This window comes from Kockiozyma suomiensis (assembly GCF_038497685.1).
Source record: "Kockiozyma suomiensis strain NRRL Y-17356 unplaced genomic scaffold V2V93scaffold_7, whole genome shotgun sequence".
Taxonomy (NCBI): domain Eukaryota; kingdom Fungi; phylum Ascomycota; class Lipomycetes; order Lipomycetales; family Lipomycetaceae; genus Kockiozyma; species Kockiozyma suomiensis.
Genome location: NW_027117670.1, coordinates 323,308 through 342,688, shown reverse-complemented (window position 1 = coordinate 342,688; position 19,381 = coordinate 323,308). Strand labels below are relative to the sequence as shown.

At 42.8% G+C, this 19,381-nt stretch overlaps 10 protein-coding genes across 10 annotated transcripts; 7 read left to right on the top strand and 3 right to left on the bottom strand.

Moving 5' to 3' along the window:
* Window positions 1-4: 4 nt before the first annotated feature.
* Window positions 5-2,754, top strand: V2V93DRAFT_405313 (nucleolar protein 14). Its single transcript, XM_066912652.1, has 3 exons — window positions 5-317; window positions 390-1,502; window positions 1,558-2,754. Exons 1-3 carry the CDS (start codon window positions 54-56, stop codon window positions 2,701-2,703), a joined length of 2,523 nt encoding a protein of 840 aa, XP_066765694.1. The 5' UTR covers window positions 5-53; the 3' UTR covers window positions 2,704-2,754.
* V2V93DRAFT_369739 (quinon protein alcohol dehydrogenase-like superfamily) lies at window positions 2,622-4,932 on the bottom strand. The gene is made up of 4 exons (XM_066910095.1): window positions 4,437-4,932; window positions 4,257-4,378; window positions 2,979-4,194; window positions 2,622-2,919 (listed from the first exon to the last, which is right to left on the bottom strand). Exons 1-4 carry the CDS (start codon window positions 4,547-4,549, stop codon window positions 2,841-2,843), a joined length of 1,530 nt encoding a protein of 509 aa, XP_066765693.1. The 5' UTR covers window positions 4,550-4,932; the 3' UTR covers window positions 2,622-2,840.
* V2V93DRAFT_397707 (peptidase M18) lies at window positions 4,877-7,111 on the top strand (the record flags this gene model as incomplete). The annotated part of the gene is made up of 7 exons (XM_066912542.1): window positions 4,877-4,904; window positions 4,928-5,219; window positions 5,273-5,347; window positions 5,399-5,499; window positions 5,554-5,897; window positions 5,952-6,109; window positions 6,169-7,111. 7 exons carry the CDS (start codon window positions 4,877-4,879, stop codon window positions 6,671-6,673), a joined length of 1,503 nt encoding a protein of 500 aa, XP_066765692.1. The 3' UTR covers window positions 6,674-7,111.
* Window positions 6,932-7,895, top strand: V2V93DRAFT_240223 (uncharacterized protein). The gene is made up of 3 exons (XM_066907088.1): window positions 6,932-7,265; window positions 7,330-7,445; window positions 7,508-7,895. Exons 1-3 carry the CDS (start codon window positions 7,189-7,191, stop codon window positions 7,567-7,569), a joined length of 255 nt encoding a protein of 84 aa, XP_066765691.1. The 5' UTR covers window positions 6,932-7,188; the 3' UTR covers window positions 7,570-7,895.
* V2V93DRAFT_369730 (Endonuclease/exonuclease/phosphatase) lies at window positions 7,791-10,425 on the top strand. Its single transcript, XM_066910094.1, has 3 exons — window positions 7,791-8,887; window positions 8,944-9,973; window positions 10,035-10,425. Exons 1-3 carry the CDS (start codon window positions 8,221-8,223, stop codon window positions 10,075-10,077), a joined length of 1,740 nt encoding a protein of 579 aa, XP_066765690.1. The 5' UTR covers window positions 7,791-8,220; the 3' UTR covers window positions 10,078-10,425.
* Window positions 10,426-12,608, top strand: V2V93DRAFT_369726 (uncharacterized protein). The gene is made up of 7 exons (XM_066910093.1): window positions 10,426-10,586; window positions 10,649-10,758; window positions 10,831-10,937; window positions 10,999-11,158; window positions 11,215-11,263; window positions 11,331-11,775; window positions 11,833-12,608. The coding sequence occupies exons 1-7, from the start codon at window positions 10,489-10,491 to the stop codon at window positions 12,148-12,150; spliced, it is 1,287 nt and encodes a 428-aa protein (XP_066765689.1). The 5' UTR covers window positions 10,426-10,488; the 3' UTR covers window positions 12,151-12,608.
* Window positions 12,609-12,794: 186 nt separating this feature from the next.
* V2V93DRAFT_380298 (uncharacterized protein) lies at window positions 12,795-14,318 on the top strand (the record flags this gene model as incomplete). Its single annotated transcript, XM_066912053.1, has 5 exons — window positions 12,795-13,199; window positions 13,264-13,903; window positions 13,959-14,034; window positions 14,088-14,194; window positions 14,248-14,318. 5 exons carry the CDS (start codon window positions 12,795-12,797, stop codon window positions 14,316-14,318), a joined length of 1,299 nt encoding a protein of 432 aa, XP_066765688.1.
* Window positions 14,319-15,078: 760 nt separating this feature from the next.
* Window positions 15,079-16,527, bottom strand: V2V93DRAFT_369722 (thioredoxin-like protein). The gene is made up of 9 exons (XM_066910092.1): window positions 16,417-16,527; window positions 16,220-16,338; window positions 16,100-16,161; window positions 16,009-16,033; window positions 15,745-15,957; window positions 15,659-15,690; window positions 15,542-15,600; window positions 15,393-15,477; window positions 15,079-15,330 (listed from the first exon to the last, which is right to left on the bottom strand). Exons 1-9 carry the CDS (start codon window positions 16,470-16,472, stop codon window positions 15,292-15,294), a joined length of 690 nt encoding a protein of 229 aa, XP_066765687.1. The 5' UTR covers window positions 16,473-16,527; the 3' UTR covers window positions 15,079-15,291.
* A 133-nt stretch (window positions 16,528-16,660) lies between these two features.
* V2V93DRAFT_369716 (emp24/gp25L/p24 family/GOLD-domain-containing protein) lies at window positions 16,661-17,763 on the top strand. The gene is made up of 4 exons (XM_066910091.1): window positions 16,661-16,867; window positions 16,936-17,124; window positions 17,179-17,449; window positions 17,507-17,763. Exons 1-4 carry the CDS (start codon window positions 16,724-16,726, stop codon window positions 17,524-17,526), a joined length of 624 nt encoding a protein of 207 aa, XP_066765686.1. The 5' UTR covers window positions 16,661-16,723; the 3' UTR covers window positions 17,527-17,763.
* On the bottom strand, window positions 17,572-19,359 carry V2V93DRAFT_369713 (Septin-domain-containing protein). The gene is made up of 4 exons (XM_066910090.1): window positions 19,280-19,359; window positions 19,079-19,143; window positions 18,560-19,011; window positions 17,572-18,486 (listed from the first exon to the last, which is right to left on the bottom strand). The coding sequence occupies exons 1-4, from the start codon at window positions 19,318-19,320 to the stop codon at window positions 17,905-17,907; spliced, it is 1,140 nt and encodes a 379-aa protein (XP_066765685.1). The 5' UTR covers window positions 19,321-19,359; the 3' UTR covers window positions 17,572-17,904.
* Between the last annotated feature and the right edge of the window lie 22 nt (window positions 19,360-19,381).

Below are 19,381 nucleotides of genomic sequence, written 5' to 3'. Positions count from 1 at the left end.
TCGACTACTAAGTGTATCTGTTGGTGCACATAAACATCCATTCATTCGAAAAGATGGCAAAATCTCAGCTGAAACAGCTGAAAGAACGTCTGAAGCTTAGTGGGCTGACTGGCCAGACTAACACAAAGAAGCAGAAAAAGGGAAGAGTACCTGCTGCGTCTAGACAAGACAAAGATAATCTTCTTTCCTCGATTCGCGACGAATTTAATCCTTTCGAGGTAAAAACAACTCGGCAAAAGCACGGTGATATTTTAGGTAGAAAGGTCCAAGGTGCTACAGGTCGGCCTGGTTTAAGCAAGCAAATTGGTGAGGAAAATGTGAGTAGTATCAAAATTTGACACAAGCTGCTCGGCTCGTCGAATTAGGCTAATACTGATTTGAATTTCTAGCGCCGAAGAACATTGCAAAATGAGCTGGAACGGAAAAACAAGGTCGGCGCCATTGTAGATCGTCGATTTGGTGAGCATGATCCAAACATGACAGCTGAAGAGAGAATGCTTGAGCGATTCACTCGCGAGCGACAGTCTCGATCTGCGCGAAACTCATCACTGTTTAATCTCGAAGGCGATGACGACGACGGCGACTTTGGAGGGGACAGGTTAACACATTTTGGTCAGTCTCTTTCACTTGACGACGAATTCAGCCTTGGTGATGCAACCGGAGGACTAAAACGGCGAGGAGACGACTCTGAAGATGATGGCGAGCCTGAGCGGAAAAAATCGAAAAATGAAGTCATGAAAGAAGTTATTGCCAAGTCGAAAATGTATAAACATGAGAGGCAAAAGGCTAAAGAAGAAGATCAGGACCAAATTGCTGAACTTGATGGCGAAATGGACGACTTACGATCTCTTCTATTCGGTTCAACTGCTCAACCCTCTCAACAAACTGAGAGGGCACCCGCAAAAGATTCTGAATACGATGAAAATGTACGAGAGCTCGGATTTGACCGTCGTGCACAGCCGAGTGATCGTACCAAGACAACTGAAGAGCTTGCAGAGGAGAGAGCTAAACAGCTTAAAGAGCTTGAAGATCAGCGGTTACGTAGAATGCGAGGCGAGATCACGGAGGAGGATGACGAGCGCAACTCACGCAAACCGGACGCTGATGATCTTGAAGATGACTTTGAGCTGGACGATGCTGCAGATTTTGGATTTGGTAGGGGCCTAGGAGATTCTGAGAGCGAAGAAGAAATTGCAGATGGCAATGAATTCGAAGCAGCTGGTAGCGACGAAAGTTCTGATGAGAAGGCAGAGACCGTCGAGAGAATGTCTACTTCTACAAATGCTACTCCGCTATCTACCCGAAGGAGCAAACCGAGTGTCGAGCTGTCGGAAGATGATATCAAGTCAGGATTGAAGTTTACGTATAACTGCCCGTCATCGTATGATGAGCTACTTGAAGTTTTCGAAGCTCATGGTATTGATAAGCAGTTGGTTATTATTGATCGCATCATGACTCTATATCATCCCAGTCTTGCTGCTGGCAACAAGGAAAAGCTAATGGTAATAGAATTTGACTTCTAGAGCTGCTGCGTGCACTGACTAACGTTTGATGTAGAAATTTGGGCCACTTTTGATCGAGCATGCAGCAACCATAGCAGACGATAGTTCTGATGTTTCAGAAGAGCTTTTCAACAAACTTGTCAAAAAAATATATGACTTTACACAGTCATACCCCGAGGAGATGGCGCTGGGCTTCAGATCGCAGCTACAGATTACAAGACAGCGGCTACAGTCAGCCATCTCTAATTCTGAGGTAACAGATTACCCACTGCCATCGGATATGGTTTCTTTCATTTTGATCGGTATGATATTTTCGACTTCAGATTATTTCCATCTTGTAGCTACGCCTGCAATGCTCTTAATTGGTCAGCATCTTTCTCAATTTCCGGTTTCGACTCTAGGCGACTACGCCTCATCAAGTCTTTTAGCCAGATTATCGTTAAAATACCAAACTCTTTCCAAGAGATATGTTCCGGAGGCCGTCAACTACTTGAATCACTCCATATTTTCGTTTATTCAGCAAGAGTCGGCTCCGCAAGGTTTTCCACTAACCGAGAATCCTGCAAAAATCGTGATTGAAGGGTCTAGCAAGGGGATCTCAATTAGAAATTTGAAGGTATCTGATATTATGACCGATACCAATATTTCAAAAATATCTACTCCAGCGGAAAAGCAACTTGTGTTATCCACCTTCAAATCTGATTTAGACAGTTTACTCGAATTCGCTTCTCTGTGGAAGGGGAAAGATGCATACAAAGAGATTTTTTCTCCTTCGTTAGCTTTACTTGATACGTTATCTTCGGAGATATCAGCTTCCAAAAAGCGGTCAGTGGCACTTGGTTTGATCCGCGAGCGAGTCACCGAAAGTACCAATCAGCTTCGCAGATTGATCAACTTGCAAACGCTGAGTAGGAAGCCACTCATGCTTCAGCAGCACAAGCCGATCCCGATTCCTACATACGCACCTAAATTTGAAGAGAATTACTCCGTTGACAAGAAATCTTACGATCCGAATGTGCAGCGACAAGAAATCAGTAAGCTCAAAGCTCAAGTCAAGAAAGAGCGTAAAGGTGCACTGCGCGAGCTGCGAAAGGACAACGCCTTTATTTCAAGAGAGAAGTTGGCTGCGAAGAAGAAGAAGGACTCGGATTATCATGCTATGTTGGCAAGATTGGAGCGGAATGTGGCTTCAGAGGGTTAATTTTATAGAGTTATTCCAATTGTATAATAAAATGAACAAGGCATTCTCGTTACATATTAAGATACAAGATTTATAATTCTCCATTTTACATATTTTTGTAAATGATATACAGATTCAGTCTATAGTGATTATATATACTACCTCAATTGAGGGACAGCATCCAACAGCGTCACCTCACGGTATTCGGGCCGTCCCTTTCCGAAAACATTCCAAAATCTACAATATGATAGTTAGCGCAATGCTTTTGTCAAGCAACCACAACACGAAATCATTACCTCAACGTTTCGTCTCCTGCGCCAGATACAATGGTCTGTCCATCTGGACTAATGGCCAAATAGAGAACTCGACACGTGTGGCCGGTAAGAGCCGTAACTTGTCTCATAGAAGGATACTTCCAAATTGCAATTTGATTTTGCGAATACCCATGAGCCGATACTATTTCATTAGAGTTCTTTGACCACACTAAATTGCAAATCTGACTACCGGTATCAATCTCGTTAATTTGTCTGTTTGTCATAGTATTCCAAAATTTGATGCGTCGGTCAGCAGTACCGCCACCGGATGCCAAAATACCACGTTGATGTGGACTCCAAGCAATTGCTTTGACCGCTGCAATATGTTCTGTAAACTTAAGCAATGGTGTATCACTCGTACTGTTCCATACGAATAGCTTGTTATCGTTTCCTCCGGATGCTAGCTTGTCATCCTCACAGCTCCATTTGAGGCCACAAATCTCTTGTTTATGACCTGTTAGTCGACGAAAATATGATCCTGGATCCCGAACATCGCGTAAAAGGATAGATTTATCTCGGCTACCGGATGACAGGATATGTCCATGCCAAGCTAATGATCCGACTCGGGAAGAATGGCCATCCATTGTTCGCAGTTTACGCTCGGCTTCTGCATCCCATATCTGAACAATACCGCGATGCGAACCAACTGCTAAATATTTACCTTCCTGGAGCCAAGCAACCGATGTCACCAGATCGTTTTCTGGAAGCTGACAAAGTTTACTAACTCCTCCGCTCGCCGCGTTCCAAAGATAGACTGATCGGGAGAGTCCTACACCGAGAATATTTGATGACGACCAGTCAACAAGGTTTAGATAAAAATCGTCGGCAAGCTCGGGAGCATCTAGAACTCGGAAAGGTACTTTGGATATTGACCTAAGTTGTTTTCGCGGAGACAGAAGCATTTTTTGAGACTGAAAGCGAACCGGTGATAGAGAAAATGCTTCGTTTTCAACATCAAGAGTTGCACCGTTTATTTGTCTGGTTGGAGTTCGTCTTGCAGAAGGTGACATGAATGTGAATAGATTGCGAGATGGGGTCGAAGGAGCAGAAGGATGAGATCGAGGCGGGGTTACTGAGCCATTGCTTGAATACTCTGTGTTGACTGGGGGTGGTGTGCGACCGGGCTCGCTTGATGGGACCTCATCGCCAAATAATTCGGATCGTAAAACTTCTGTGAACGTCCGATTCGCTTCCTCAACTGCAATATAAAGTCAGCTCCTAAGTCAGGAAAGATGTGAAATTAATCCCAAATATGTTTACTTCTTTGAATGTCGAGCTCGTTTTCACTAGATCGTGTGGGCACTCGCTCGTCAGTTGCCGAACTCTCTGGCTTTAGGCTGAACCCAGCCTGTAAATTCACACTCTCACGGTTCGGGATATACCTAAGCCCAATAGCTAGTCAGTGAGTAGCACTAAAAATATGGTCATATACGAACATACCGATCACCATAAGATATCCGAATGCGCTTCCTATGTGGGGAAGCACTCAGTCGGTCGATGTTGGTGGATGAGAAAGGCGACACAGGCTCATGTCTGCCTTCTTCTGGCGGCATTATTATCAGCAATAAAAATACATAAGCAGCTCAGTACTAAATAATATTAATATAGACCACTGAATCAGCAACTGAAAGAGATCCTCATCAGAAGAAGAAAAAAAATAGTGTGTTGCGTGGTGAACAAGCAAACAGAGCCCGTGCGCCTCGTCATCGCCAGCCTCGCGTGGCTAGTGCAGCTAGCGGGTACTATACACTTAAATAGTAAGCAGTACAAACACTGATGCTTACATTGCAGATAAGTGCCATGTGCCGCAATTGTCAATATTATCTATTTGATTCGCAAACACTTTGACCTCCGTTGGTTTGTTGCTCATGGTTACTAGAATGTCTCGTGCCAAAGCATACGCATCTGGTACGTACAATATCAACGTACAGCTACTAACTCACGTTTGAATACACGTACTAATCTCTCAGCAGACTTCATCGCGTTCGTCAACGGTTCGCCAACTCCATACCACGTAGTGGACAACGCGAAGAAGCTCTTGCTCAATGCCGGTTTTATTGAACTAAAAGAGCGCGATTCTTGGGTTGGCGTTGTCGAGAAGGGCAAAAAGTATTTCCTCACTCGCAATGGTAGCAGTCTCATCGCCTTTGGTGTTGGCAAGAATTGGGCTCCTGGGAATGGCATTGCTATTGTCGGCTCGCACACTGACAGTCCTACTCTCCGGTATAGTTTTCAGTTCATCCAGTTTTAAAACCAAAGTGGCTAACATATTTCAGTTTAAAACCTGTTTCCAAAAAAGGTGCCGAGGGATATCTGCAAGTCGGCGTTGAATTATACGGTGGCGGTTTATGGTAGGTTCAGCTGAAATAACGATGGATATTAGCCTGCTAATTTGAGTTAAGGCACACTTGGTTTGACCGTGATCTCAGTGTTGCGGGTCGAGTTTATGTCAAGAATGATGAAGGTGATCACGTTCCCAAGTTGATCAAGATTAACAAGCCCAGTGAGTTGCCTTGATACTGGATCTTTTTATTGGTAGCTAATATGTTCTTTTCAGTCTTGAGAATCCCGACCCTGGCTATACATCTCGACCCTGATGTGCGGGTCAAGTTTGAATTCAACAAAGAGACGCACTTGTTCCCTATTGCCGGTCTCGCCGCGGAGATGATCAACAAGTGCGACGAAGAAACAGTCGATACTGCTGCTGACAATGATGAATTTATGCCGTTCTCGACAATGACTTCCCGTCATCAGCCCAAGTTGATTTGGATGCTTGCTGAAGCGGCCGATGTCCCTATCAGCTACGTGCGCGATTTTGAATTGGTTCTTTATGATACACAACCTTCCACGTTCGGTGGTCTATCTGATGAATTTATCTTTTCCCAGCGTCTAGACAATCAGGTATGGATTATAATGTCTTTCTTGTGATTGAATCGTATTTATTTTTAAACCTAGATGATGACCTACAGCGCCATTCGCGGTCTTATTGACTCAGTGGCAGCGGACGATGCTCTTGATGGAGACTCCACTATTCGTCTCATCTCTTGCTTCGATCACGAAGAGATTGGCTCCGAGAGTGCGCAGGGTGCACGATCAAACTTCTTACCTTCAGTGTATGGCAATTCCAGTCCACTTATTTTTTTTTTCAAAATTTGCTGATATTTTGTTACAGCATCAAGCGTCTGTCTGGCCTTTCTGGTGAAGCAAGTGCTGATGCCTCGGCAATGACCCCAGCGATCAGCAGCTTCTATGAGGAGACGTGTGCAAAGTCTTTTCTTCTTTCTGCCGATATGGCACATGCCGTTCATCCTAACTATGCGTCCAAGTACGAATCCAACCACCGCCCGGAAATGAACAAGGGACCGGTTATCAAGATCAACGCAAACCAGCGCTACTCGACCAATTCTCCTGGGATTATTCTTTTGGAGGAGATCGCTAGAATTGAGAAGGTGCCGTTGCAACTTTTTGTTGTCCGTAATGACTCTTCTTGCGGATCTACCATCGGTCCAGCTCTCGCATCGCTCTTGGGAACTCGTACTTTAGACTTGGGTAACCCACAATTATCGATGCATTCAATTCGTGAGACTGGTGGTACTGCAGATGTCGAATATGCTTGCACTCTGTTCTCATCGTACTTTAACAACTACGATACGGTTGAGAAAAAGATTTTTGTTTAGACGCTTTAGTGTAGATGAAAGGATCACTACTTAAAGCTAATAGTCATCGTTTTAGTGTGAGATATTCCTGTAAAGAAATGGTTTATCGCTACGTTTGGCGTTTTACGAGATCACAAAGAGTACCTTTGACTCAGATGATCAACACCACTTGTAAAATGAAAATATGTTGACTGATTTGATCAGATCTATAGATTCCGTGACTTGCTGTAGTGCTCTCACTCATCGATTGCAAACTACAAGCAGTAGAAACAAGCTACTGCCATAAGTCAATGACCAATTAGCGCTGAATATTTATTGCCGGCCGTAGACTACTACAGTTCCCAGATATAAAAAACGGACTAGACAGTACGATAACCTCATGCTTACGTTACAACTTCTGTTCAAACTCCAGGTGATCTGTCGACATCTTTGAATTCAGATTGTGCGCAATATCTGTTTGCTAATATACATTATGCAAATCTTCTGATCCGATATGAGCTGAACCCTGAAAAGAGAGCGAAATCAACTCCGCAGCCATGGCTGCGTCCAACCAACTTAGATACAAAGTGATCCGACAGTACAAGCAACTCCTATACATGGGTCGTGAATATCCGTATGCTTTTCTTAAGATTTGTTAAGCTTCACTATCGCTGACTGCTTTTAATGTGTGACTGTAGACGTGGTTATCAGTTTTTCCGCGATAGACTGCATTCAGGTTTCATGAATAATGCCAATATAACCGACGACAAACAGATCGAGCAGAAACTGAGATTTGCAGAATTTCTAGAGAAAGGTAGGGTTTACTGTTTAATACTGGACACTTCAATTGTAATTAAGAATGTTATTTCTTAACAGAAATCGAAGCGTTATATCATCTACGCAAGTACCGAGCCATGAAGCGTCAATACTACGATTAATAGTAATTCGTGCGTTTTCAATTGTGTCGTTACACATTTGGTCTAATATGCCTGTACTAATCCATATAATAATACTATTCGATAAAATAGTGTAACACCGGGAATATGTATTTTTCACGTTGGTGCTGGCTAGTTATAATGAATCACGAAAGCCGTCACGTAGACTACCCGAGCTTATTTTTTTCTTTCGGTTCTATTCGCTTGTACATTTCAATACCGTATGCTTCAATTAATCTAATATCGTATTTATTTTGTACTCAAATTAATTTCACGTTGCGAAAGAATGAGTAAATATAGACCAATTTACATGGCCTACATAGCTTGTGATCAGATCACACTTGTGATTTGCACAGCGAATCATCTCTAATCCAACAAGCAAACTTGCGTGTTTCCATCAACATTATCATTTATCATTATCGCCCTATATCTTGTAACTGGTAAGTTCACTCCTACTTATTGATATAATGAATTTATATTCAATCATTGATCAATGCGATTAATTATTTACCGAACACGCAGTATTCATCAATCAATGCCTCCTCCGTTACTTCTGGCCCACTCTTGCTCGTCCTGAATTCTTTTGCGACGCTTATCTCATTTAAGCATCGAAAGGACTTTTATCATAATTAGACATAAAAAAAATAAATATATATGGTCTCGACGAATCACTGGCAGAACCAGATTCAGCTGGCTCAGACCTCGCGGCAAAGCAGCTCTCCGCATCACCATGCACGGGCGGCTGCCACCATCTCGCGAGGCGGAACTGCGACGGCATCTGGAATGACGGATCTGCAATTTTCTGGGAATGGCAGTACTCCATTGCTTACCGGTGTTTCTTTCAAATCATATGGTGTGGCTCACGCCCGAGTTGACTCTGCAGATATTGAAGGGCGGGCTCTTGCCGCTGAAGAAATAAATGATCATCGTCAGGATTGGTCGGCGCTTGATATGGGAGGTCAGGGATTGCGAAACATTAATGTATCGCTGTTTAATTATCAATTTTTAGATAAGCTCTACATCAACCACAACAGACTTACTTTACTCCCTGGCGCAATTCGCAAGCTATGTCAGCTTTCTGTATTAGACGTCAGCGGAAATATGTTGACTTCGCTGCCTCCCGAAATTGGCTTGTTGCGCAGTCTCAGAATGTTGCTTATAATTGATAATAACATAGGAAGTCTACCGTCAGAAATGGGGATGTTATACAAGTTGGAGGTGTTTGGAATCGAAGGGAATCCTTTACCGGAATCTGTCAAGTCACTGATGGCTCGCGAAGGTACTCGTGCTGTTATTGTTGATCTTCGAGATAACAGTCCAGGTGAGTTCTCTCCCGAGATGCTGTGACGCTTTCTTAGTTGCTAACTTTATCAACAGCACCGGCGAGTCCAGCGGAAAGAGACTGGATTGAGCTTGACGAAGACGCGCAGAATCACAAAGACGAAGTTTTTTCAGTAGTCTCCTACAACATTCTTTGCGACAGGTATACCGGTATTTACGGGTATTGTCCATCATGGGCTCTCACTTGGGAATATCGAAAAAATCGTCTTCAAGAGGAATTATTACGATATAATGCCGACGTGTTCTGCTTACAAGAAGTTGACGGTGAAACTTTTGAAGAGTTTCTTACTCCGCTTTTGAAAGATTATGGCGGCTACTACTGGCCCAAAACAAGAGTTAAGACAATGGGCGCAAAGGAGAGTAAGAAAGTTGATGGCTGCGCTATTTTCTACAAAAAAACCGTCTTCAAATTGATGGATAAACAGCACATTGAGTATAACCAATCCGCTCTCAAGCTTCTGTGGGAGAACGAAACGATCAGTAAGTTCCCTGATATCTATAATCGAATATCGACCAGAGACAACGTGGCAATTGTTGTTTTCCTCGAGCATATCAAGACTGGTAACCGGCTCATTGTCGGTAACACGCATCTTCATTGGGATCCACTCCAAATGGACGTAAAGCTTGTGCAGGTGGGTTTGCTGATGAGCGAAATGCGTGAGATGGGTAATAAGTTTGCAAAGATGAAGTCAGAAGAGCATAAGAACTCGTACAACTCTGCGGTTCAAATTCCGATGGTTGTGTGTGGTGATTATAACTCTACTGTTGACAGTGGCGTATACGAGTTGATAACACAAGGAGATGTCAAAGGCGATCACAATGACATGCAAGGCTTTAAGTATGGAAAGTTCACCGCAGACGGTATTCAACACCCGTTCACTCTGAAATCTGCGTATTCAAACATCGGAGAGCTTTCATTCACGAACTGCACGCCGACATTCACGGAGTCAATTGACTATATCTGGTACTCTGCCAACAATCTGTCTGTGACAGGGCTTCTGGGTGAGCCAGACAAAGAGTATATGTCCAAGGTTATTGGATTCCCGAATGCGCACTTCACGTCCGAGTAAGTACAAGTTACGTTTAGTATATTTGAGGCACAGATTCTAACATCGTCATTTTATTAGTCACATATCGCTGATGGCGGAAATGCAGTTCAAGAAAACTTGAGCTCTCTAGGTGTAGTGCAATCTATGGGGGTGATTTGTGTTTGCTTGTTTGTTGTTTTTGTCCTTGGGTGTGTGTGTGGTACTCTATCAGCTCACGTTGCTTGTAATAATGATCTACTGTTTCTGGCTGCTTTTGTCACTTGTTTGTTCATGTATTTTACATTTCTTTAAAAAAATGAAACTGCCAATCAGGAAGAATGTTCTTAAATTGTATACTGCTGAAGCCAAGCTCACTTTGATCTGGAGCTTGGCACCTTGAGCTGATTGGAGCCTTACAGTGTAGGTTAGGGTTATATTGCATGGCCCGATCGTGCTCAATTGAGACAGCTTCGGAGTCCCAACTACTCCGCTGTCTTCCTCGCGAACCATCCATCTTCCCACACCAAGCTATACATACTCAAAACAAGTCATCATGGGGGCCCCGATAGTCCCTGCGAACGAGACGGCAATATTGCAGAAACTTATCTCGATTCGCGAAAAACTGACTGCAATCAAACAAGATCGTTCAACGTATGTTTAATTAGCTGGAATGCATTACTACTCTTTATCAGAGCTAATAGTGTACTGCATAGATATATCAAGTCCAGCGATATCAGCTCTATTTATGATCAGATAATTGTTGAAGTTCGCAAGATCAATCATATCCGCGAAGAGCCGAGTCTTCACGACGAACAGAATAGAGGTAGAGAGTTCTTAACGATCAAACAACTTCATGCTTATGATTCTTGTCTAACCTATAATTTTTTACGCGTAGTCGATGTCGTTCTAGATGATGTTTTTCAATTGTTGTCGCTTTCTCTTCTTACCGTCGGGCTGACTCGAACTGCTCCAGCGACATACGCTTCACTGACCACCGTGAAAGTACGCACTTTCTTTTTATTTGATACTGCTGATCTGATCGCTTTTGCTGACTTTTTTTTAGCGTCTGCTGGATCATCTTTGCGAAAGTAGAGTATACTCTGAGAATGATCTAAAGCCAATTCAGGATCGCCTGAACGAGATCGAGAACATCATCGAGCGTGATGATCCAACCGAGTCCGCTGAGATAATTCAACTTATCAGAACAAAAGCCAACGTCTGTGGTATGATTCACAGTTTGCTTGATATTTTTTTTGATGATACTGATTTCGCGCAATAGAAATCTCTTTGAAAGGATTAATTGAGTCAGTAGCGGTTGTGTCGCCTGAGTAAGATATTGCATTTTTTCTATTTACGCTCTCTGTTCACCACGAAATCGCTGACATACTGAATCAGACTTGCACCTACCCTTCAAAAGCTTGTTTCAATTAAGCGACAGATTATATCCGTTGGATCGATGCCTAAACTGCATGTAACTGAACTAAAGAAGCTTCAAGAAGAGCTCCGACAGATTGACAACGCCAGGGTCGATGGTAATTTTTTGTCACCCGATGGAAATATTCCCGACGGACAAAACTTGTTGAATGGTTTACTCGAGGAGTGCCATAACGTTCTGAATGATTTCCTGGCTCGAAAAGAATTGGTGGCTGATAGTCTACGGCCACTTTACGACCAGCTTGTCGAAATGAAGAATCAACTCGAAGGTATGATGCTGACTCACCGGTGGACCCTACGTGAAACCGATTTATACAACTACCAGCAAAAGCTGCAGTCAATTGATGATATGAGAGTCAATGGTTCATTTCTCGATGCTGAGGGAAACGCTCCTGAGGGCCAGGTTGTAAGTGTATAGTATAGAGATGTTGGGGTTGGCATCGAGATATTAACCTAATTGTAGGTTCTCCTGTATTTGTTGCGGCGGTGCTATGCCTTAATCTACAGGCTATTGGTGTCTAGTGAACCGGTATCTGAGGCGTTGATGCCTGTGCAAAATCAGCTGAGCACAGTTCGGAAATGCTTGATGGAGGTGAAGCGGATGGGTGGACTGTCTTCTACGCGCGAGCTCTATCCGTATCAGATGAAACTTGCGTCGATCGACAATTTACGTGTGGATGGAAAGTTTATGATTGGGAATGCGATTCCTGAAGGTCAGGGTCTTCTTAATGCCCTTCTTGCTGAGGTTTGTAAATTCTCCCATATTTCTGTTAAATGCTAGATGCTGACATATGACAGTGCTTTGATCTCTGCCACGAACTTAGAGTAGAGATGGAAGACCAGGCCGATGACTAAGCAGTTTGATACTAGAATGTCATACTCTTTAGCAGCATGCTGCTACAATACACAAGAATTTTGTTAGTCAGGGATTAGATGGGTGCAAAATGAACGAACGGTCTATTGCTGCGGGAGCGGGTATATTTGGCACAGGGAGCACATTGTATTGGTACATTGGATTGTTTTGTTCTGATTTATAGTTCACTTTTTTTTATCTTCTTTGTTCGGCTCCAGATTATTCTTGAATAACTGGGACATTGCTTTATTTTACAGTGTCTTTTTATGTGTATATAATCGCAAGTGATTGCTAACAAGACTATATAATATATAAACCTTTGCTGGTGAGCGTGGCACGTGTCAAATCAGCCGCATTTGAGCCGGGTAATTATCAGGTTGAGATTTCTTAATATGTGAAGAGCAGTGTCCTTGTAAACCCCGCGACAAGAGTTCTGACTCTGTTGAAAGCTGCCGCGACTCTTTGATTTGATTTGATATCTGATTGGATTTTATTTGATCTGATAGGAGGGACTTTTTGACAAGAGAATATTCACTCGACCGAGCTATCCAGCGTCGGCATAATCAGCTAGGATGGCAGACGACTCGGAGGGCGAGAATTCCCCGCAACAGCAGCAGCATGCGCCTGATAATGCATCCGATGACTCCGAGAAGAGCTCAAACGGCATAAATGCTGGAGAAGAGGAGGAATATGAAGAGCAGGATACCCCATCTTCGTCTCGGGTGTCGACTGAGGAGGCGAAAGAGGATTTGAGTAGATTGAAACAGGAGAAAGAGGCTTTGGTGGACAAGCTTGCTGCACTTTCGCTCGAGAGTGAGCAAGAGAAGGACGAGAGATTGAAAGAAAAAAACGAGATACTGGCGAAGTTGGAGGCTGCCGAGAAAGCGAAGAGTGAAGCTGAAGCACAGTATAAGAATTTGCTTGGCAAGGTGTCGCATATTCGCAGTTCGTTAGGTGATCGGCTCAAAAGTGATTCTGTACGAACCTTTTTGTGTTTTGAAGATTTTTGACGGTTTGAACGGCGACTAATAACTTATTTAGATTGAGATTGCTCGGCAAAAAACAAACATCGAATACCTCGAACAGAAGAATAAAGCCCTCTCAGAAACCATCACTGCACTGCAGCAAGAAGTCATTACCGCATCTGAGGAATCAGATAAATTATCAAAAGAGCTTGCAGGCGTGCGGCAGTCTTCTTTGGCATCGCAGGACGTGCTATCTCGTGAACGAAGTGAACTCATTGCTCGCGAGCAGCAGCTCCAAGCGCAACTGCGAGATGCTGAGAGATCTGCAGAAGACTGGAAACTTATTGCTCAGGAAGAAAAGACAATGCGGATTGCGACTGTGGAGCGTGTGGCAGAGGTAGAAGAGCAATGGCAGAATCAAAAGACTGACTATGATAGTATAGCCAGGGAGCGTGATGATATGGCTAATAATGTGATTAGTTTGCGGCAAGCTATCGAAGTTATGCAAGTCGAGCGTAAAAATGAGCTGCATGATATAGTTGAGAAGATGCAAGCGCAAATTGATAGTCTTTCTGAAGAAAAATCAGCATTAATGGAGGAGGCGACGACACTGAAGACCGAGCTTGAGAGTACGAAAGAAGATCTTGAGCGAATGCTGCCGTTTGAGAAGGAGGTCAAGGAAAAGACATTACTTATTGGCAAGCTTAGACATGAAGGTACGGCTTATTAATTATTTTCCAAAGCAACAAATTTTTGACTCTAGGTTTTTAGCTGTCATTCTTAACGAGCACCTGACAAAAGCTCTGCGTCTGTTGAAAAAGGGTGGTCCAGAAGAGAACGTAAATCGGTATTGTCCTATATTGATTTTTTTGGAGGAGTTTAAAACTGATAAATATCTAGCCAACTTATCACGAACCTTCTTTTATCTTTCCTGAGTCTTCCACGAAGCGATACAAAACGATTTGAAGTTCTACAGCTTATTGCAGCTTGCTTATCTTGGAATGATGGTGAGTTTACTTATTTATTCTAGCACAAATGCCTGTTCCTAATTATTTTATAGACCAAAAAGCCACGGCGGGATTAATTCGACCAGGGGCACGAAATGAATCAGGATCTCCACTATCTCCTTGAATGTTTTCTGCATAATTCATCACAGAAATTTTCGAAACACAAGTTTAGCTGACACAGCTATGTGCAATATCATGAGTATGAGCTGTACATGCACTATACAGCGCTTCTAATACGCATTTTCGTGAGGTTTATGTTGTATTAGTCATGATTACCATGAGATTTTTTTGTGTTGTGAGAGTTCTGCTAGTATCAAGAGAGTTTAATGTAATTCTGATTGATTTTTCACCTCCTTGAGTTTTTTCGTTATTGCATTCATTGTTTACCTTTCTTTTGTCTGCTTTGGCAGTTTGCTTTACCTGTATGCTGGCGTTTATTATGTTGATTTTTCGTATACTCTGGCATAATCTTTTGTATTCTCTCTCGATCCTTATGCCTTTTCTCTTGATCCTTTTATGTTGCTTTGAATTTGCAAACAATATACAAATCAGAAGTGAACTGCAGGTATGTGAAACTTTGTGCTGCTTGATTGGTTAGTTCTTTTATACTAGCGTTCTATCTTCTGTTTAAATTGGGTATTTGTAACTTAGATCATTCGTGCTGTGAATTTTGACGGTATCTTTTCATCATTTATGAAAGCTGGTAAAACATTCAAGTTTACATTACATTGATTAGATAAAAAAAATTAAAAAAGGTAGTATGGGTATCATTACACAACGATTGCGGCTTAGGGCTTCTCTCGGCCAAACACCGTTAATTATGAGGTAATTAGTCGGTTATATACTATATACTATATCCTACGATACACCAAAGAGGTATTTCATCAGAAGGGCAATGGAATAAATTTTAAAACCTTTTGGTGATAGTCTGACCAATAGCTATGAGATCTGAAATTATTTACAATAATAGGAGATTAACTTTCGCAAGTTACAAAAAAAACATCCACCGAGGTGAATTAAGATGGCCATCAAATATTGGGCACAACATCAGTCATTGCTATATTAGAACCTTAACCCTTATAGTTTGATGACGATGTTCATTTAGGAGCAAGACGTTCCTTGATTTGCTCGAGGTTCTAATAGCTTATTAGCATTATCCAGAATCAATTCTGTTTAGAAGATAACAAAGAACACATACGGTAGTCTTATCAAAAGTGCCAACAACGCCAGGAGATGCAATCAGATTTTTAGCCCAAGTGTTAAAGTAAGCGTACTTAGGGTCACTTTTCAGAAGCAGAAGAGTTAGTCTGAAGATTCTACAAAGACGTATTAGATAGTAGAACATACGTGGCGAGCTTGGTAGAGGTCGCTGAATCAACAAGACCGGACTCAATAGCAAGATAAAGCTGAAAAAGAAAGTCAGAAAGCTAATTGTTGTATCAATGAAAACAGACGAATATTTACACGAGAGACAAAAGGCGCAACCAAAATCTCAGCTAAACTAGCAGTCAGACTACGCATTCAATTCACCAGATAAAGATTATACACACCAAGAGCAGGGTGGTCAGAGCCTCCGAAGAATGGCTTTGCGTTGATCAAGTACGGCTCGAACTTCTCGATTCCATCAAAGAGTTCCGCGCTGAGGCCAGCGACGTCACCTTGGTAGAGACCCTTGCGGAAGGCAGGAAAGACGAATTCCATGAAACGATCGGCCATTAATCTGCTCTGGGCAAGCTCAAAAGGGTCACTTGGAAGCAATTTTGCTGATAATGCGTGTTAGTGGGTATCCTTCGATATCCAAGTAGTCAGCATACCTTCAGGAAGTAAGTCGGCCACAAACTGTGGATTATATTAGTCGAGCCAAACAGAACAAACATCATTTTCAATGAAAAAACAATGAGATACCTCAGTGGTGACGGCACTCTCAATCAAGTAATCGTCACCATACTTGAGCGTAGGAACCTTGCCTATCAGATAGATCAGTAATCATCGTCGAAGACATAGTTCAAGGCAATGATAGCATACCGCCAGGGTTGACTTCCTTCAAAAACCATTCGGGCTTGTTCTTGAGGTCAATCTCGATGTACTCAAACTCGACGTTCGCCTGGGTGAGGGCGATCCAGGTGCGCGCCGCCCATGGGCAACTATTATGGGTAATTAATAAGCAATTCGAGCGAAAGCACAAGTGCGTTTCTGCCAGGGAAGAATGCAGAGAAACTTACATGATGCTGCAATAGAGCTTGATGGGCTTAGACGGAACAATCTTAGTCAAAGACATTGTAGTTATCAATAGAGAAGTAGGAGGCGAGCAATTGAAGACCAGGAAGATGGGGAAGAGGGAGAGAGAGTATGACGACAAATATGGATTGCGACATATAAATGAGATCATGTAAGCATTGCTTAAGGGTTTTGTGGCTGTTGCTGTAAGGCGGAGGGTTCTCCTCGACACGTCGACTAACTTCACCAGTTTATTTACAACTTATATTTACCACTTGTTCATAGCAAGGAGTTTGAATAGGCCGTAGCACGATGAAGCGATTTATCTTACTGCTTTCTCTTTTTGTGAGTTGTGTATCTTGCACAGCGCTCACTTATAGCGTTGCCGCGAACGAACGCGCGTGCTTTTACACCGACGTGAAGCAGACCGGTATCAAAGTAGCCTTCTATTTTGCTGTATGAGCAGATCTTTGTGAGCACAATTACTCTTTGTTGAATACATGCTAATTAGAAAATCAAAAAAGGTACAAAGTGGAGGTTCTTTCGATATTGACTACCATGTCGCGTCGCCAACCCTCAAGATCATCGTCGAGGGAGAGAAGGAGCGACAAGGCGATTTTGTCTTCACTGCAAACGAAATTGGCGAGTACCGATTTTGCTTCCTAAACGACATGTCTACTTTTGCCGAAAAGCTAGTCGACTTTGAGATCACGGTATGTGTATCTCTGAATAGTCTTTGATCGATGTGTTTCTAACTGTAGGTGCAGGTCGAGAACGAAGATCGCGCAGAACTGCCCATCAAGCCTGCTGGATCTGACGAGGATGTTTCACCGCTTGAGAATAGCGTACGAGCCATTTCTGGCAAATTGAATTCCATCTCACGTACTCAAAAATATTTCCGCACCCGCGAAAATAGAAATTTTGCGACTGTTAAGTCCACTGAAGGCCGTATTTTCTGGTTTTCCACCGTGGAGTCTATTGCCATAATCGCCATGGCTGTATGCCAGGTCGCCATCGTTCAGTACTTTTTCACAGGATGTAAGTAGCCATTTTTTTGTATTGTCTCGACCTGCTGTTCTAACCTGAGAATTACAGCACGCAAGGGGTTTGTTTGAACACCTTATTACATTTTCTGATTCATCTCAAATTGAAAATTACACGTTGACAAGTTACAAAGCTGCATGTAAGATACACACAGAGCAAATGAATATGTTAATGACTCATACAAAGAAGCGCTAGTAAGATATATATATTACTTTCGACATCTCTATTGATTTACTTGGACGTAGACGGCGCCTCTTTAAAAACACGTACTACACGAAAAAAAAACGAGAGAAAAAAAAAAAGCGAACCCTGAATATAAACATATACAAATACAAAGCTAGACAAAGAACAAATAAAATAATAAAAAAGAAAGCACGCGCGTGGTATTTTCATTTCCTATGAAACACTAAAATGATACAACGGTTATTGTACCAATCAATATAATACGATTAACGTTTAGCGTGACTCCTTCCGATAGAGTTATTGGCATGGGCATCAATCTTTAACTGTGTAGCATGAATGCTATCTTGAATCTTTTCAAGATCCTTGTTGAGCCGATCTCGCTCAGCAATCAAATTCTGCTCCCATTGTCTAAATCTCTTTTCCTCAGCCTTGACCTGCTCAGTGAACAATCTTTTCAACGCTTCTTCTTCCTCCTTGAACTTCGGATTATCAAGCTTTCTCGGTCTCGCCTCGCCAAACTTACGAGTTTCCATCTGCTGTTGCCTGTAAGCCTCATAATGTTGTTCCTCAGTGGAATGTACCAAATCAAGCATATCAACTCTGATGAGTAAATCCCGAAGTTTAACGAAATCGCAGTGGTTCTCATTCTCAACCTCGGCAACTCCCCAGAGGTATTGACGGCCCTTGACAACGCGGCCATCAGATGTCTGGACATCAGTTTCGGAGCCAATCACGGAGTACGGCATCGAGGCAATAAGATCACGCGCCTGAGCTGCCATTTCAGGATCGTCTTCTTCAATAGGTGGGCAGTAGACTTTGATATTCTGGGCAGTGATTACCTCACGGATCTATAGAGTATGTTGTTAGCACTGAAACTACTGTGCCGATTTCACGAAAAAAAACAAGCAAAATCGGTATTACCCTAGTTTTGAAGCCCGCCAAATTTTCCGGAGAAAGAGTATCAGCCTTTGCAATGACAGGGATCAGATTAACGCGCGACGACAGCTTCTTCATAACCTCAACATCAAGCGGCTTAAGAGAATGGCCAGTTGGTCTGATGAAATACAAGCACGCGTGCACGCGCATATCTATTTTTTCTCCACGATGAGGTTGCTGCTCTTGAATCATATAGCTCTCATGCTGGTCATCAATGAATTCGACAATAGGAGTCCAGGCCTCTCTGTTGTTGACGTAGTCACCAAATCCAGGGGTATCTACGACCGTAAGACGAATCTTGAAGCCTCGCTCTTCAAGCTCTGCTTTCGAAACTTCGATTTCCACGGTCTGAGAAGTCTGCTTAGCGTGACGGCGTTTATTGTCGGCGTAGCTTTTTACAGAGGTAGAAAAAAGAGTGTTGACAAAGGTCGTCTTGCCTATATACAAATATTCACATAATTAGCTCTCCTTACGTAAATCTCATACGCTATCGACAGCACTCACCCAGCCCAGATTCGCCACAAACCATCAACGTAAACGAAGCACCGCGCTTAGAAACAATCTTACGCCTAGAGATCAGAAATAATAAATGTCAGTCGGGATCGCATTACATATTGACGCGTCGCGTCCGCAGTCTCGCCGGTTCAGACACGAGACATAGCCACACATGTCGGCTTCAATATAAAATTTCATAGTTATACACACCTCTGCTCAGGCAGATGCGAAATGCCAATTGGAGAAGACATGGCGAAGCAAAAGGAGAACGGCTGTGGATGAATGAGGTGGTGGATAGGAATGCAGAGAGTC